A 19,379-nucleotide genomic window follows, 5' to 3' on the forward strand; every position below is an offset into this window, starting at 1 on the left:
GTTCATGTCATTCACAAAAAAAGTTGCTTTTCTCAGATGAAGCTGGAAATACTGAGGAATTCTACACAGACCAGGCATCAGGCTGCTGAAGGCAACAGTTCGTTGACCAATGAAGTCCCGTCCAATTGGGTCATGGTCCCAGACAAGGAAACGCACCAAAACCACCTCAGCCATGTGGAGTGTGAAGGACAGAGTCTCCTCCCATACTGGATTAAAACCTGTGGAAAAAACACAGCATAATGTCAGCATAATTTGGATCTGTTTCACTAGTTTCTCATTGAAGGATGCATATTCAAGACACCCAAGAAACTATAAAAGATGCAATCAGTTGTAGTGATGTGTCAAATGAAGCATTTCATGGATCAGTGCCCTGCACAATAATCTTATAATTCTATTGAGCTTCCAGGGCTCCATAACCTTTCCCTGAGGAGGCTCTTCCCCTCCCCCTGCCGGGTGCTCTAATCTGTGGAGATTTGTCAGGGGCGACAACAGCAGACCCCCTTCATTATGCTTCCCTTATCCTTCTAATTAACTGATCTGACTTTTGATCCTGGCAGCACACCACAGCCCAAAGTGCAACATCTGTGGGTATGGTGTCATTTCATCTCTGCTCTATTGATTTTGGAATATGCCAATAATTTAAGATGTCAATAATTTATTTACATCAATGTATTGATTATTAATTAGCTAAACAACTTAACAGTGAGCTAAAATTCAACTACACAGCTCCATGAAGCTCAGCAGATTTAATTTGCTGTAGTTTCATCACTATAAACAATCTTTTTTACATTGCTTCTATATACAATCTTATGTTGTGCTAGATGACCTGTTACAACATTCTTCAATGGTTCAGTGAGTATACAGTATTATGATGTTGTTCAAATTGATCTTTGCATGTCTAACCATTGTCATCAACAACTCGTGTCTGTTCCTTGCAGCAATCAACTGGCAGACCGATGATCTCCACTTCAACGAATGGATCAATAATCTGATAAAAGAAAGAAGGCAATAAAGTTAATTATATTTTGTTTTGTGATGCTGAATAACTTTCTGCTAAAAGCACACTGAACATCTCTGAGTTAAATATATAATTAATAATATTGTATGTGTGTGTGAGAGAGAGAGATAGACAGAATGTGGGCACACAGTCCATATGATTTGATGGGTTAGTACCTCTCCACGGTCCCCCAGCATGGAGTCTGGTGGTTTGGGCAACTGCTGTCCACTAATGATCTTGAGAATGAGTTGTTTCTTAGGGTAAGCTGGAAGAGGGTCATCACTGAACGGGTTGAAGGAGCCTTGAGGGAATAAAAAACATCACACCAAGGACTTTGATTTATGTTATCACCAAATCCTAAAATTCAGACCGCTTTGATTGTTCTGTTTGCACTGGCTCGCACATTTACGTGCAAAATGTGCATGGTACACACCCATTCCTCGAACTGATTACATATGTTTAAATGTATGGCTGCAGTTGCATTCACATCTGCTAGAAGTTAACACACATTTTATTTGCTCTCAATAAACATTACAGCAGAATCACAAGCCAGTGGAAAACATACGTGTCTCTGTTTTGTCATGTGGTACAGTCTTTATACAACAGTACATCAGATGAGTGGTGATGAGACCACATTTATAACCTTGTATGTTCACATAAACAAATCTCAAAATGCACAATCTAAAAATATGTCACATTTAATTACAGGAAAATTCATATAACCTGAGTTAGCTATTACTTATTTTTAAATATATACTAATATGTAGGTTTCTACACAATTATCTTTAACTGCATAACAATGTCATGTGACATTGTGCTTTTGATTTCATGGTGAAGATCAAAATGCCAAAATTTTTGCTTCCTTGATATCACATTTACATTTAAATTTGCCATACCCCATGCATGATTCTCTGTAACGAACACTGCATCCAATGTGGTTCTAAGCCTCTAAGTTAAGCTCAGAGACGGTAAAGGTATATATGTAGGAATAACCTGCTATTTCACACAACCAGTCACAACAAATAAACACTGATTTGCAAATCAGTTTTTATTTCTATGAACAAACACTGATTTATATGCATGTGTTTTTATGCCTGTTGGTGTGCGTGCAGTTTGTTTGTTGCTGTACCTTTACACATGGGAGGGGGCTTGAGGACATAGCCAGTACCTCCATTCACCATGAACTTGGCTCTGTTGAGCTGCATCATCCTGCCTTCTGTCTGGTAATTCAGAGCAACTGAAAGAGGGAAAATATCCACATCAAACATTCATTTTTAAGGATTATTATCCAGATATAAATGTAGTACAAGTAAACTTTGAAAATTGCTGAGGATGGTAAATGCTAAATTGTGATGAACAGATGAAGAAAATAAACATTTAAAAAATATATTGGCAGGGACTGGAAGGGATTCCTTGGATCTTGGATTTCCTGATAGCTCTTATTTGTGCACAGATTAAAATATTTAGTTCCAATTTTTTTTCATCATCTTATTTTATCTTGATTTATTTATGTATTTCTCCCTAATCTTCACAAATTCCTGATCCAACTGTAGCCCCACAAATAAACTCAAAGACACATTACACACAACATACTAATACGTACAGGGCACGCACATATTTTGCACAACTGAGTTAGTGTTCACACTCATACCCATTAACCCCTGAACATGATCTCTAGCGAACTACTTGATGTCATGTGTGCAAACTAAGTGTGTGGTGTGCAGGCCACAGATAACCTCCATACAGGTCGAAAGCTTGGAGCAACAGACTGCCGTCTTACCCAGCTGACAGCCCACGTTCCAGTAAAACTGGGGGTTGAAATTAGAAGAGTCGATGCGATAGGCTGAGGGATAAATCCGTGACAGCTGCCTCTGGTTAAAAGCCAGGAACTGTTCAGCTCTGTGATTTACCAGTGACTGGGCTCTGGTCTCGCTGAATGACAGAACATCAGCCAGAGTACCTGAAGAGAAACAGGGTTCAGGCAATAGAAAATGTCACCAAGGTAAAGACTGCAATGTGCCTGTTTGTTTATGTAGGTGAAGGTGTCACAGTGTCGGTTATTCACCTTCATTCAGACACTCCTGTGAGGCAACAGAGTTGGTGAACACAACCAGGTTTGACAGATCTCTACTCAGTTTCATCGTCTTCCTCTTCCTTCCACCCCTAAAACAATCGCCATATGACAGAAGGCAATTGCAAAAGAGAACAGAGGAGAGTGAGTGAGACATATGCATAGATAATGTATACGAGACAAATAACTGAGACACACACACACACTCATAGGCTTTATACTGGCAAAAGCGGGCAAGAGAGGACTGTGCATCAGTGAGGCAGCTTGCAAACCACAGGAAAGAGCATCAAAGGCAAAAAGCTTAATAGGGACCAGAGCGCATGCAGTGCAGTAAGACTCACACATATTGACACACACAGATAACTACACACACACACATGCACATGGAGTCTTGCACAAAGACAGTCAGTCACATAGCCACTCAGGCGCATGCTTGCAGGAATCTGCACTGTGCCACTTCCCAAGGACATGCATATGTGAATATGTAACCAGAAACAAAGCAAAGAGAGACAAAGACCTTATAGAGTGAATGAGGGAAGAAAACATGTGAATTTTGCTTCTTTACGGCCAATGCTCACTCACAAAGAAAGAGGAAAGGGAGACAGAGATGCTCAAAGAATGTGCATGGAAGAGAACTTGGATTTATTCATGCTACAAAAATGGATGCAATTAGATTTTCCCCCTCAGCAGTGAGTGAGATCTGACTTTATAATAATAATGGTGAGAATGTGGAAAAGCACATTGATCCTGAAAATTGAATTCTGATTTGGTACTCTTTCATACATGTTACTAAATTTAGCAAATACCTGATTTGTAGCAACAGAACTTGTATGTCAACGCTGATAAGAGAGCTCATGTGGTATGTACTGTACTTACTCCAGTGCAACATGTTTCTCAGATACACGTACTTTAGGAAAGATGCAGGACTGCGGCAGTGGAGGTTTTCAGTGGACAGTAAGGCGGAATATTTTAGATGCAATTTCCGCAAAACTCTCTAAATGACATAAACAGTATATTTCTTCAAATATTGTACTTTTTGCACAATTTTGAAGTGTGTCACTACTCCCATTGCTGTCTTCTTCATACTTCTACTCAAAAAACATTTGAAAAGGAAATTTAAAACTTTTCTCAGAAATATTCATATCACAGCTTAAGAGTCAGCTTTTAGGACAAGATTATTTATATATTAATCTGTTTATAATCTACTACTGTGTAACAGATTAAAAGTCCAGAGTGTAGGTTTTAGGTCATCCATTGGCAGAAACACAATATATTATTCATAACTGTTTCTCCATTCATGTATAATCACCTGAATGTAAAAAAAAAACTGCTTTACCTTAGAATGAGCCTTTTATATCTAGATAGGTAGGGGGTCCTCCTCCACAGAGTCCATTATGTTGCAACCCTATGTTTTTAGCCCAGAATGTACAAATCTGAGTCCTGAGAGGGCCTTATTCCTTCTTAGTGTCCACTGGGTTCTCATGCATGCTTGAAAAGGGAGGGCGGGGCAAATGGTATTCAACTGGTAGCAACCTCAAATCTAGATGCCACAAAATGCTGAATACTGGACCTTTAAACTACCTAAAACTACATAAAGTAGTTAAAACCAGTCCAACCTTGGCCAAGTACGACATGAACTATAGCTCACATGCTGAAGTCTCTAACTTTTGCTGAACTGTGACCACAATGGGTGGATGAAATTATATTCTAAGCACATTGTGTAACAGTGTCGCAAGTAGAGAGGACTCATAAAGTCAACAAACTGACTCGGTAATGTCACTTACACAATAACGTGTTTAAATTTTGTTATCATTGGTTAACATTTGCCACCACGAGCTCCTGGTCAGGGTACTTATGAATTCAACCTTTCATATTTAAGGGGATTATTGTGGCATTTGTTCTTTCACACTTTACATAGCGTTGCTTCAGTGAGTGCAAGTACAATCTAATATCCAATATAAATCCAACTCGAACTCGTATGTGATGCCTCTAGTCTTGACCCTCAAAATTTCATTCATCCTGGATAGTCTGTCTTTCCGTCTTTTTTTTCACTTTTGAGTCAGTTCAGTAAATTTTGTTAAATGTATGATGTGACAGTGCTAAAAAAAAAAAAAAAAATCATAATTGCTGATTAAGATGGTGAACATAGCTTTGCATTCCTGCTGTTCTTCAGTGACTGTAGCTGAGACATACAAGGAGACAAACCACTTAGGCTTCCCCTCCTTTGCTGTCAGTGGTAACCCTGGGAATCCATCATTCTTTCTTTCACACAAACAGAAATGATTGCTGAAGAAGCTTTTAGAGGCATACATGATGCTGCTGATGCCCTGGATTGTTCAGAGCTCCCAGCAGTCTGCAACAACCAAACATGTCACTTGTCAGGGATTGTCAGTGTTGTGGTGAAGCAGATCGAGGGTCACCTGTTGAGCTGTCCTCCGGCCTCCCTCCCAGACCTCTCCTGACTGTCCTCCTCCTTGTCCACACTTTGGCATGACAGCCTGGATTTGGAGTGCCTCTGGACCACAAACACACACAGGAACATGTAAAAATGTACACAAGTTACACAGAGGTTTCAGCTTACTGGTTGAAAAAACGAAAAGCCTAGCCTACATCCTGGTGTTTGGTTGAAATCTGGACAAATGTGTTAAATACACACCATACATGATGCCTCCTACACACAGACTCACAGCACAAGAGCTGCTCAGTGGGAGAGGGCTTGTTCTCTTTAGCAAATTGTATGTGTTTCTGTGTGATTCATGGAGAGTGTTGCTCTTGTAGTATCAGTTTGAATGTTTGTGCATACTGGTGGGTGTTCTAGGTGTAACATATGTAATTATAGCGAGCATGTCTTTGGTAAAGTGTGATTTTTTTTTTTTTTCTGAGAGAAGCAACATCTCTCTTTGGACTAAACTGGAGTTCAGAAGAGGATGAGGGTTGCAGTAATTACATGGTTTAGGCTGCTTGCCAACGTATTACATGCACCCATGCATGCTCGCATATATACACACACACGTGGGAGGATGCATAATATGCAGAGAGGGAGGCATTAAAGAATGAAGAGGAGATGTGAGTGGGTAACATAGGAGGGCATAGAGAAAAAGAAGCAAATGGATATAGGAGGGAACTCTCAGTGGGAAATAACCAGGCTGAGAAAGGTGGGAATGTCAGAAAAAAGAAACAAAAGCAACCAAAGACACTAAACATTGATGTCCAAACCTATACATACACCAGCAGCTGTCTGGAGGTCAAACACATAACTTAAAAAGGATCTAAAGATAAAACGATCTTATAAATCTAATAGATTTGCAAGTGTTTCCTCTTTCTATGCTTCTCACCTTCTGTTTGAGCGTTGTGATGAAGGATCTGCTCTGAGATTTCTTCAAAACCCCTCTGGAGCTCTACAAACAAAGAGAAGATGTTCTTTATATGGGACTGTGTGCGCTTGTCTATATTCATATGTGTGAATCTTTTGATGTAAATCTAACAACAACCACATTAGCCACTAGCTCAGAAACTGAAGACATCAGCCAGTAAAGCACAGCTGAAGAAAGGAGTGGGGGGAAAAAAATATTAGTCAGGAGGACAGAGAGAAATAAAGGCTTTAAAGACACACTGAGGTGAAGAGGATCACCAGCAAAGCACAAATAGAATAGAGAATAGGAAACCCCAATGCACCACTACATAACACCCACTACATAAAATGGCTGTCAGGAAACTGAAGCTTCCATAAATAGCACAAGAGACAAGCATGGAAATTAAATATTAAGTAACACTGCAGACATTTGGTTTCTCATCACTTTCAGTCTGTTTTTACACGCTTTGGATGAAACACACAACATAGCTGTCCCTTCAGAGTGGACTGAGGAGGCGCTGGTTGTCTGTCCATTTTTTATGTGCTCAGTGGGTATGTTGGTCCTGTGAGTGCTGCAGTAACTAGTCTAGTCTTTTATTTTCTCCAGTTCCCTCCGTGACTAATGCCATGGCCTAGTTTTATCTCTCCCACTCTTCTCTTTCTCTTCTTCATCTCTTGAGATGTATTACTCTGCTCCTTCTGCTCTGCACATCGCCTTGGGGTGGTACCTGCCGCAGGTTCTTCTGAAGGCCCTGATGCGTAGCCCGAAGCAGAGCTCGGATGCTGAAACTGTCTGTGTCTTCCTTGTCTCCGATCTGAGACTCCTTCAGCAGAGAGTCCAGTTTCTTTCTGATGTGAGACTCCACCTGGTGATGACCATTGCCCTGTATGAAAGAAGAGGAGAGATATTAAGACAGGGAAGGAAAAAGAGAGATAGGCAACGAAGCGAGAGACACAAGCAGGTCATTTCAATAGAAGTGCAAGGACACATATATGGACAGGAGATGATGGATAGTAGTGCCGTCTTGGAGCAAGGACACTCATTCTCACTGATGCGAAACACCTGAAACCAGGTGCAGCTAGTGGCAACCTGTACCTTTAGATCATGCATGATCCTCTTGCTCTTCACTTTGCTACTTGTCACTTTGTTCATGAAAGAGACACTGCTCTTTAGACTATAGAGGCTACAATATAGTAGGGAACAGTAGGGAAATAAAGTGCAGTGAGGAATAAATGCCTTGATACCAAGAGTTGAACGCACTGTAGTAACCTCTTCCACAAGGGGTCTCTCAATCAAAACAAAAGATGTATGCTTTGTTCGGTTCACTGGAGCTCCTCATATTGCCAATGAAAATGTATCTGCATAACTCAGGCGCATTTTAAAGTTATATTCATGTTACATTTGCTGGTGTTTGCGCATTTTCTCACTCTCTGACTCTCATCCTGAAGACGCAGCTTACTGATTTCTTTGGGTTTCAACATTGTTCTTTAGTACACAACGCTCCAAAATATATAAGAAAGGTCTAATGTTTCATATTATACCTTTAAAATTTCAGCAGCAATGACTTTTTGAATTGCCTGTAGGAGGCATCATCAACAAGTCTGCATCTGCAGGATTAAAATGTTTTTCCTGCTGCTTCTTTCCTTTGCACGTTACATAGGTTGAAATGTGTAAAATTGGTTCACTTCAGCGGCACTCCCCTGTGAAACATCTGCCAGCAGCCAAATGTAAAAACAATCAGTTTGTCAATGAATTAGTGTAAAAGTTGAATTAGTAACACGACTTGCAATGTTGATTATTGATTGCTAAAACTCAAAAGAAAGACATGTATCACTACTGCACAAAAGCTACATCACACCATTAATGTTAATGTGCTGACTTTTGTGAAAGCACAATGGTTTAATGAGCTTAAAACAAAGCCTCTCATCAGTGAAAACCTGCCACCACCCTTTTAAAATGGCAGTGATCATCTAAAGTGGCATCTGCAGCCTCGTGCCTCCGGCCTAATGAGAACGATGCCATATTCAGTTACACAACTGAACCATCTGGAGTGTTTTTTGTGCTTTAAATGTGGCGAGGATCACCCTGGCACCACTATATCACAGAACAAATGAACAGGATTAAGACTTACTATAAAAAGTGCATTGGGCAATAACCATAAGCAAGCAGTGACAACTCTTGTCTGTGCTTGCATTGACTGCACCATCAAGCATTGATTATTCCAAGACATTCGTGCAATGGCAATTAGTAAAACTTTACAACATTATTACCCTATTACTGAAGTCATTATATTGTGCACAACAATGTAATTTAGATCCCATTATCTAACTGCTTCTGGTGGTCCCTGCATAGGAGAGGAAGGGGTTTTTCCATAACATTAGTCCTCACCAGTCTAAACTACAAATATACTTTTCTGATATGATGTTGTTGTTGCCTTGAAAGCACTTATAGATCCACAAAGGAAGGCAGCCTAAACAGACCGACGGATAGCACTTGGGGAACAGGCTAAATTAATTCAATTAAATTCACTTACTTTATTTTTTTTAACAGGAACAAAACAAAGCTTTTCAATTTTCTCTAATTTACACCTGTTTTATCGATCAAAATATTGTTTTAATTTGTTGGAGGACACGTCTTATTCATTCAAAACATTTTAGTGCTGCCCTGGCTTCAACGAAATGTAGAAAAACAGGAATTAGGGCTCCAAGACAGGTGAATGACAGGCATATTACAGCTGTTTTGCACTGATTTAAAATGAAACAGCCCCATCATGAGCCACTGATTACATTACACACAACTTGCTCTCTCTTACTAACAGGTTATGATATAAATAAAATGAAAACAAGGAGAAAAGACTCATGTGAAGCAATGTGTCTGTTTGGGTGTGTGCACATTCTTTTCATGGCAACATTCCACTATCTTACATTGCTGCTCTTAAGCTTGAAGTCATCCTCAATTTCATCAGCGCTGTCATCATCAGACACCTCGCCTTCCTCGGCATCTGCAGACAGATAGGCAGGCAGACGCTTCCCCTGGATAGAGAAAGGACAGACAAGCAGATGGGGGGGGGGAGCTTACGTTTGACCCAGGCATGCGTCTTGAATGCAGCATTAGTCCTCGTGTTTGTACATTATAAGGCCCACACAAGTTGCATCTCGAAGAAAGTCTAAGAATAATGCACCAGGATGCAGCATGTTTTACCCAGACATTCGCACTAAACGCACCAAAAAAGTGTACAAGTTGAAATCTTTTAAAATGTGTAGGAGCCTGTGTATAGGAAGAGGGAAATTCATTACAAGAAGCACAAGAGGGCACTAAACACACACATTTGTGCGCACGCAAACACGTGCGCACAAATGGTACAATCAGCTGCAGATTCTCCCTGAAGAAGCTCCCTGAGCAGCTCTTTTAGCAGAGTGTAAGCCCATTAGTGAGCCATTCTGAAGGTGTGAGTAGGAGTCAAGATTTTCTAGGCTTCTTTCTCCGTAATCAGTGCCAGACTCTGAGCTTCCTGCAGTATATTGAGTCTCTCAGTGACATTGACATCACCGCCCTTGTTTCAACCACTGCCACAAGCACTCTACCCCCTCTCTGCATTCTGTCTGTGACTGTCAAAAACCCTTTCGCCATTTTGTCTTCATTGTAATGTGACTCTCTTGTCTCTTCCTCCATTGGGGGATGGAGAGAGGTTCTCAAACCAGGGCGAAGAGGGTCGAGGAAAGAGATGGAGGAAAACTGTTAGAGAGGAGCAAAGGGCTTTTATAGAAAATCAATAATGCTTTCACTGTTCAGACATCTGGCTCGGGTGGGACAAAGCCAGAGCCCCTTTTCCAGGGAACAATGCAGGCTCTCTTCACATTACAGATAAGTCAGTTTTATCAGGTTCTTATAACAAAAATCCAATAAATACTGAAAGCCTTTGCTCTGTCTCTCTGATATTCTGTATGTCAAGATTTTCTAAGCTTTTCTGCTGTGCTGGTATGGATAAGGATCTTCTGAGCCTTGGGCTGTTAAAGTGAGAGCTGATATTTAATAGCGAAAAAGATAACATGTTGGGTTTCATTTCTTTTTGAGGATGATCATATCAACGATTCTTCACTGATCATCCGGCTGGACACCTGTCCTGCCTTTTGTGACTACAACAGTGAGCGTTGCAAAGAGATAAGCTTGTGAAGGCTGGAAACAATGTGTTTTCAGATGACTTACATGCTATAAAGTGTGACATTTCAAGATATAAAAAGGGAAACCTTTAAGCACTGATTTTGACTTTTACAATTATCAGATTATTGGTATCATAAAATTATCATGAGTGGTTTGTGATTTATATCTTTTGTTAACCAAAAGGTTATTTATAGACAAGGGAAGTTCTATAAAACTGCAAAAAGCAGAAATGGACTTATTTGGTCATTTTGAATGGGTTTGCCTAAAATATAATAATAGATGCCGAGCATAAGAAAATCCTCTTATTTAACTAAGCTTTAAAGATGGGGTCTCGCTGAGATCTCAAACAGAAGTGCGGCTTCAATTTTCTGTGGTTGATTTCTAAAACACGTTGTCATCAGCTCAAAGAGCAGTAAAAAGTCACGGAGTATCAAGCTGATAAAACTATTAAGTGTGTATTTTTAAGCTGTTAAAAATGCCTCTGCATGTTCAGGACCTCAGATAGAATATTTTGTTAGCAATGCTGTTGTTTCTCCATATGCCAAAGTAAAAAGCTTACATATTAGAGTCTGAATGTGTGTTTTTTAGAATTACATATGAGTGACACCTGTAAAATTAATGAAAGAATTGCATTAATAATAATTTAGGGTAAATTAGAAATTCTGATTTCAAATTATAAGTATGAAAAACAAAAATTCTGTTTTGGGTTTAGCCAGGGGTTTGGGAAATAAAGGATTCATTGTAATTCTGTATAAACTCTGTGGGGCAGCAGTGCAGATCTCTCATGAAATTTAAAAATGCCTTTAAATATTCATCTATTCATGATGGTTAATTGCAGATGTGCTACGACTAGAAGCAAATTAAAAAACAAATATTTTGACTGCCAAAACTGAGTTGCCATGTTGTGTGTGTGTGTGTGCGTTTGTGTGAGTGTGTTACCAAAAAAAAAAAAAAACTAATCTGCCACAGTAATCATATTCCACCATCTCGTCCTTCTATCCTTTATTAATACAATGACCTAGTTCAGTCTTCCTGTTCTCCTTCTCTTCATCTGTTTATGGGCGTTAATTAGCTGCCTTGCGGTGCCTCCCCATCTTCAGACCAGCGACCCACATGAAGTTAAATATGGAAAGATAACGAGAGTTCTGCTTCCTTCACTGAAGCAAGAGATGTGAAGTGTGATGCATTTGCTTTGAGCACTAACTGACTGGGCGATTTATTTGTTCATTTAAAAACACAAACTGTCAGTCCACCATCCATCCATTCTTACTTTGATGAGTATCTTTCCCCTCAGGCTATGAGGACTGGGTAGTGTTTTGGAGTCTCTGCTCAGGATGTCACCGACATCCAGTTTGTCTCCAAAGATTTCTCGCAGGTACTGAGCAATCTTCTTCTGCTGCTGGATGCTGCAGTGGTTCTCTATGGACAGAATTACTGGGTACCTGAAATAAGACAAAAAAAAAAAAAAAGATCAACATACATAATCAAGTTTTGATAAATTATGTCAAAGTCTGCCTGCACTTGAAAAATGCGTCTTGAAAGCAGCCAAAAGAACTGGAGTGATGAGTGTAAATCACATCACAAACCGGAGCTCCATTTTTCACCTCCAACAACAGAACAGAGAGGAGGTAAATGATAAAAAGGCAGCAGCGTAAACACCGCCGTGGCGTCGTGTGTGCCTGCGGTTTCATTTGGGAAAGGTGAAATGACTCGTGGCCACACGGCATCACAGCTCAAATGTCAGGTACGTCAGGCTGACAGCTCTGCCTCAGGGGAAAGAGGACTGCTCTAAGCTCCACCTCTGATCCCCAAAACACACACACTCACAAGCACACAAACACACACATAACACACACACTCTCAAACTGATCCTCTGCCAAATACAACAGGAAATGCCTGCTTGTGGTTGTTTGCCTTAACCAGTTAAGTTGCAGTTTACATGCATGTCTCTCCAGACATGACAACATAATATTGTATATGTAGTGAAGAATGAAGGAATTTAATAAAAGATTAGTGTCACCAAATCAGCATCTGGCCACATGTGAAATATGGTCAAATGTACCTTCTCTGTCCCTGAGTGATGGTGTTGAATAATGGCCAGAAAACATAATGATGTCACAGTGAAGTCAACCTTTGACCTTCAGAACATAAAATGCCATCGCTTCATCATTTTATCCTATTATTTTGTCGTAATTAGCATATGAAAGTTAAGGCCAAAAATGTGTTTTGAGAGGTCACAGTAACCTCTGACCACCAAATTCATTCATTCATCCCTGAGATATCATGTGTCATGAGAACAGCACAGAGTCATTTCATTTCAACACAGACAGTGACATCCAGCAGGTTGTTTCACAGCGAGTAAGAAGAGGAGGAACAATTACAGTGACCAGTACCACTTTTAATATAAATAAGGGCATGTGATAACATCAGGCTGCAGATTCAGATCCATAACCTGTTGTGTGATGGTCAACAGCTGCAGCAGGTGCAGGGCCACCGCCAGGAAAATGATTTAATCTGTTATTCAGAACAAATTACAGAAGAATGTGAAAGACTAACTTTTAAAACTAGACATGATGAGGAGCACCTGTCATGGTGTTTAGTCTTCAGTTTGTGATAACTTTAGTTTCCCTTGTTTAGAAAAGAGAAGAAAGGTTTTGTAGGGGGAAAAAATGTCATTTTCCAGCATCATTTCAGCACTGGTGTCAAAAAACGCCAAACGACACCCAGTTGTGGCCAGAAGAGTGACATAGTGAGACATGCTGCTTTAACGTAGGTGAACAGTGTGTGTGGTCCCTAAACAGTTTCCTGTGCACAAAAGGTTTCGGGTTTTTTTGTTACAGCTGATACAATAAGAGATGATTACCTCCTTCTCGTGGCTGATGCGATAACTGATAATTACGCTTTTGTAGTTTAAGAAGAAGTTCATAACCTGTAGTTTATGCACACCTGAGAGTCAGAAAGGCTTAGATGTAGTGAGTAAAGAAGGATGATTTAATATTCCATAGCTCTAATATAATTTATTGTGAAAAAACTAAACACTTGCCAGACATGTATTGCAAATGTTGTCTTTCTATGAAACTTACATCCTGGCTCTCTGTGATGGGCTCCAACAGCCAACAGTCTCATTATTCCACTGTGAAAATATGTGTCTTTGTCTTGTTTTTTGTTTTTGTTTTATTTTTAATAATTCTGTGATCCCAAGCCTGATTGTGAGGAACTGTCACATATCAAACCACATAAAACAGCTCATTATACAAGACAAGACTGTCAACAGCAACACATATGGCTTAATTTCTATCATTTGTCAACATCCTGAAGAGCAGAAAAGCTGCTTGTTTTTTTTTTTTTGTGTGTGTGTGTGTGTGCATGTGTGTTCCTTTTACAACACATCAAATTTCTCCGGATCAAACCACAGAATTAACCCTAATAATGATGCCATCGCTTTGGTTTGGCGACTGTGTGAGTTTGCGTGTGTGTGTGTTTGTGTGGTAAAGCTCAGGGGGCCATTAATCACATTAACAGGTTGCAGTGATAATCAGCTGTAAAAGGTGAGAACAGCAGAAGGGGCGGAGTAAAGCACAGCATGTTCAATTTATTCACCTGTTCTTGCTGTCCGCATAATTACCGAGTACCAGTCACTATCCCATGAGATTACAAGAACATAAAGGTGTTTCCTGATTAGCAAGCGTGAGTGTTTTCTTTTGGGATGATGCATTGAACATATCATCTTTAACTGAATTAACGACGGAACACAAAGATGTTGTTGTGACACAGTAGAAAAGCCTTGAGTAAACTATTTACTTGCTTGGAAAGCGACTTTGGATGCATGACTAATGAGAATTATGACTAATGACTTGTCAGTTAATCAACTAAGCCTTTCAACACTAAACTGAAGCATAAAGTCAAAACTATAAATTAAAAAGGAAGTCAAACGAGGTTAACTCAAGTGTACAAACACCTTGTTGTGTGTTTGTATATTTCCATCCATGCTCTGTAATTATTGAGGTGAGCTGGGTTTTTGTGTCTCTCCAGCTGCTTACTTACACAATACTTACTTACTACTTAATTACTTTGATTCCCTGTTTTCTTGAATGTTATTTGCTGTTATTTTGGTCAGTGATTGATTGCTGATGTAGAAACACTCAAAATCTGTCACATTGATAAACAGCTTTACAAAGCATGACAAAGCACCTTCAAGTATTGCATAAATGAAACAGCAATACATTCAAAATACGTGTTTCTTATTTAATTACATAAATAAAGCCTCCCCCAATACAGTCTGTACCTTTGAATAAAATACATGGTTTTATAACACCAAGTAGCTGCAATAGAAGTTAAAGCGAGCCAATGTGGCAGCAGGAAGCTGCATCATTCACCACTTTGTTTGGGTATTGTTGGACCCAGCAGAGACAAACAGTGGGTCCTCTGGGAGCCAGAGGAAACGCTGCTAAGCAGATGGCTCAGTAATAGGTGCTAATTACTGCCAGGAATCACAGTGTTCTCTGAAAAACAAAAAGCTGGCTGTCTAAATGTTGCAACTTTCTTGTTAAACCTTGTGGGGAAACCTCTCATCAAATTCCTAGATATTTAATCATCTGAGAAATGCTACCTCGAGACTAGTTTGTAAGGAAAAATACATTATTTCTGCAGCTTTTTAAATGATGGAGGGGCACCTTTTATGTGTGGGTTGATGCTGTCATACCCACAGTTGACCATAAGCAACACAGTTTGGAGGAGGAACATACATAATCAATAATATAATCTATATGTGTGCACATGGAGAAATGTTGTGCTATTTTGTTTTATTTGCTCTACAGAATGTCAACCAGAAATGATGTTTCAGTCAGTTTAATGTGTGACTAAACTGTAGATGAAATACATAAAGTGGCATATCTATTTGGTATTCTGGGCCATTTCCTCCCAGTACAATACCTACAGGATAATGAAAGTGTCTGCTTTCCATAAAATGTCACAAACACTCACATCTTATCACACACACACACATACGCACACACACCCACATACATACACACACATACTATAGGGAGCTTTGACTCACTGGTTATTTATGAAGGCATATTTATTGATGGTCTCTATGACAAACTTGAACGGTATCTTGGAGGTCAGAGTGTAGCCATGTTGGACCATCGGCTCTCCATCAGGCCCGTCCCAACAGTCCACTGGAGGGAAAAAGAAACAACACGGGGGAAACGATGCATGAATAAAACACTGCATCATGTGGCTCTTCTCAGTTTTCTGTCTCTTCCTACTGCTCACAGTAGGAAGCATCTGTGGGCCTATTTCACATTTTATTACCGAATATAAATGCAGCAAAATGGGTGCTGGGTTTTAATTTAAAGACATTAAAAAAAAAAAAAAAAAAGGTTGAAAGCGCTCAACTGTAAACAACCATTAACGTCCCTAACAGTAGATGTTTAATTCCATTTTTGGCACAATGTGATGAGGGTGAAATGGAGTTTGCATTTTGAAGGCACATGTGTTCCCAATACGGCTAACCGAGGTTCTGTTCTAGATCTAGTTCTAGTGTCCCTGCAAGTTCTCACAATAAGCCACCACCGACTATAACCCCAAAAAGTTAAGTAGCCAAATGAAATTCAGCATCAACTAAATTGCTGTGCTTTTCCTACTAAGACATGTCAAAATATTTCTTGTGGATGACTCCACAGTGAGATTAGCCTTGCTTTGGCGTCCATGTTTAATGCTGACGTATGCGTACCTTCTACGCAGCGGCAGCCGGACTGCAACACCCAGGCGTACATGTCGGTCTTGGAGTGGGAGAGGAGCTGGTCTCCAGTCAGGTATGTGTTATGAGAGGAGGCGATGAAGTAGTTACAGAGAGGCTGGTCCATGTCTTGATTCACCTCGTTGTGCAGAGGGTTGAAAATGTCACAAGTTGGACTGCGCATAAGTCTTGTAAAACCTGTTGGTAAATAGAAATGTACAGGAAACAGATATTAGTAATATTTTAGCCCAGACTGCAATGTTGCAACAAGAACTTGATGGACTGCCATGATGTTTAGCACAGACATTCATGGTCCTCAGAGGATGAATCCTGCTTATTTGATGACACCTCTTGTGCCCTCATGAGGTTGACATTTTTGTTTTAACATTTCGATATAACAGTATTTTTAAATTTTGTACAGATATTTATGTTGCCTAAAGGATGAATTCTAAAGACTTCAGTGATCTCTTGATCCTTTTTCTAGCAGCATCAGCAGGTCATAGTTTTTACTTATATTCTGTGGCACATCTCAACATCTAATAAAACAGTGAGCTAGAATTAATGAAAGACCTTGGGGAAAACATGTTTTAAGAAGCTATTTAAGACAGATCACTGAGTCCGCAAGACTCCAGTCGTTGGACAAGGAGTTCCAGAGCTGAGGGGCCTTGACTGCAAAGGCCCAGTCCTTTGGTCCTGAGCAGGAACTTGGGGAAGGCCCGCAGAGTCCTGGCTGAGGATCTGAAGCTGCGCCCCGGCTCATAGGGGAGCACCAATTGATGGACAGGCATAAAGACAATCATAATTCCCAGAAAGAGAATCCCTTTGACTTTGATCATCCCCTGCCTTTTCCTCTGACTCCACCAGGAGGTTCAAATTTGTGGTTCTGAATGAAACGTCCCAAAAACTACAGGACGAATTTCCATGAAATGCTTTGGTTTATGTAAAACTACTGACACTCCTGTCAGCCTCAGTAGCATCACTGCTGTCATTATTAACATATACAGACAACAAAGAGGTGTCAGTTGCAGGGATCACAGTGGAACAAAGCAAAGTATTTTAAATATTGCTTGATATGCAGTGATCCTGCATCCCTCATGTATCAGCTTCCAGTGCTGCTTGTTTTTGAAAAATATATCTGAATATCCTGCACATCGGAAGAGCTTCTTACAGTGACAGCTACAACATCTTTCTTTATCAGCAGGATGATTCCTGGGAAAATACCAAAGGATGACAGACAAGCACATTCAAACCGGAGCGCTGCGGTGGTGATGAGAGTGGTGAGGTTTGAAACTATGCACACCAGCCAAATTTTTTCTCTTTTTTTGGGGGGGGGGGCAGCATTAAGAGGAGTGAGCGGCAAGAAAGCATCCTTTCACCAAGAGAGGAGGCATAAAAATGAGACAGGAATACCAAGAATGGGAAAGGCAGACAAGTTAAGGAGACTGAGGAGGAAAAATGAGAAATGTGATGCAAATATTGGAAAGGTTTTTGCTATGACAAGTCAGTGATAAGACTGGACATGCAATCTGTTCATGGTGCCAACATGGCTGAATCCATATTCTAACACTACACTGTGTGACATGAATCCTATACACCATACGTGATACTATATACAGTCACACGGATATAAAGAGACCACATACTGTAGTCAACACCTCATCACACTGTTAAAAAAAATAAAAAAAGATGTTAATGTGAGTGTGTTTGTACACTTCTGCCACATGTGTTCACAGCTCATGTTTAAACACACATAATTCTGGCCTGTAGGCAAGACATCAGACCTACTGGTCTGATCAGTCAGACACACACAGTGTTAGCCTTCATGCCTCTAGAAACAAGATTAGTCTCACCCCTCCTTCACTCATCTCCTCTTCCCACAGTCACTCCTCTCATTTCTGTCGAATCTTCACTCCCCCCCCCTCCCATCCTGACTCCCCTCCTCCATCCTCACTCTCTCTTCTCCCTCAAGCTCCCCCTTCAGTTGAATGTGGCGTTACTTAAAATGCCACTCAGAGATGAGCACTTGCCAAAAGAGTCCCAAAACATTCATGATTAATTATTGGATCTTTTCAGCTACTTGTTGTCAGGATTTAACATTTTTATTATGAGGGGTGGAATTCACAGCTGAATAATTTAAACAGGGCTCATATAAATTTCACTTGAATCGGCAAATTTGGAATAAAATTTAAAAGTAGTGGTTACTATTGTTATTATCTTTCAGTTGGCCTTGAATTTTCATTCCATTTCAAAAAGACAGGCGTTTTTATTGTTAATTAAATCCTAACTTACAGACACAAACTAAAACGCTCCTGCATCATTTGTCGCTTCTTGCTTATCTACGAGCCAAAGATCTTTAAGGTTGGCAGATTCATAAATATTAAGTAAGTCCTGTTTTCTTTTGTGCTGTACATAATGATGTCGACTTCACAGCATTTAACATTTAGTGTTTGAAGCGCTTAGACAAAATGGCATTTATATTGTCAACTGGCCAATGACTCATAATAATAAAACACACAATCTGTTTATTTCTGCTCTTGCAAGTTGACACGACTTCAGCAATCTGCTAATGGTGTAAACTATTAAGACCAGAGTTTTCAGAGGATGGTAAACAATCAAAATAAAATATCAGAGTAATTTGTAAACTGACGGTTTGCCATGACAGCTACAGCGAGGACAAATGACTGAGCCGAGTGTGGGGGGGGGGGAGGGAAGATTTGGAGTGGAGTGAAAATAAAGACGTGAAAGAAGAAAGAAAAATGGAAGGAACTTACCCTCAATCCCCATGACACCTCTTTGCTTATTCTCGTCGGACACCTCAAACTTGTCAATGATTTCTGCAACATACTCTGGAGTCACATTGGTCATCTATAGTGAAAAAAAAAAGATTAATATGGTAAAGATGTATGGACTCCTTGAGAAATAGTCGCTGACAAATGTTTAATCCCAGCCTAAATGCAAGGTGAAGTCAGAATGATTTCCCATTTATGTAACACATTTGTGTTGTCATTAATTTAATTGTCAGCCATGTCAAACAGGCAGCACAGTCTGAGAACA

At 40.0% G+C, this 19,379-nt stretch overlaps 1 protein-coding gene across 3 annotated transcripts in view; it reads right to left on the reverse strand.

Annotated features, from left to right (window-relative positions):
• The window catches only part of plch1 (phospholipase C, eta 1), a 56,224-nt gene that overhangs the window by 6,469 nt on the left and 30,376 nt on the right, over positions 1-19,379 (reverse strand). For all 3 annotated transcript variants that reach the window (XM_046389353.1, XM_046389354.1, XM_046389355.1), the window contains 14 exons: positions 19,097-19,190; positions 16,320-16,523; positions 15,642-15,762; positions 11,853-12,024; positions 9,346-9,453; positions 7,149-7,304; positions 6,404-6,466; positions 5,489-5,583; positions 3,063-3,160; positions 2,778-2,957; positions 2,127-2,234; positions 1,174-1,298; positions 904-988; positions 72-218 (listed from right to left, as the gene is read on the reverse strand). In XM_046389353.1, the coding sequence (XP_046245309.1) occupies positions 72-218; positions 904-988; positions 1,174-1,298; positions 2,127-2,234; positions 2,778-2,957; positions 3,063-3,160; positions 5,489-5,583; positions 6,404-6,466; positions 7,149-7,304; positions 9,346-9,453; positions 11,853-12,024; positions 15,642-15,762; positions 16,320-16,523; positions 19,097-19,190 (1,756 nt within the window). The remainder of the gene's footprint in view (positions 1-71; positions 219-903; positions 989-1,173; positions 1,299-2,126; positions 2,235-2,777; positions 2,958-3,062; positions 3,161-5,488; positions 5,584-6,403; positions 6,467-7,148; positions 7,305-9,345; positions 9,454-11,852; positions 12,025-15,641; positions 15,763-16,319; positions 16,524-19,096; positions 19,191-19,379) is intronic.

Source organism: Scatophagus argus, chromosome 5 (assembly GCF_020382885.2).
Source record: "Scatophagus argus isolate fScaArg1 chromosome 5, fScaArg1.pri, whole genome shotgun sequence".
Classification (NCBI taxonomy): Eukaryota; Metazoa; Chordata; class Actinopteri; family Scatophagidae; genus Scatophagus; species Scatophagus argus.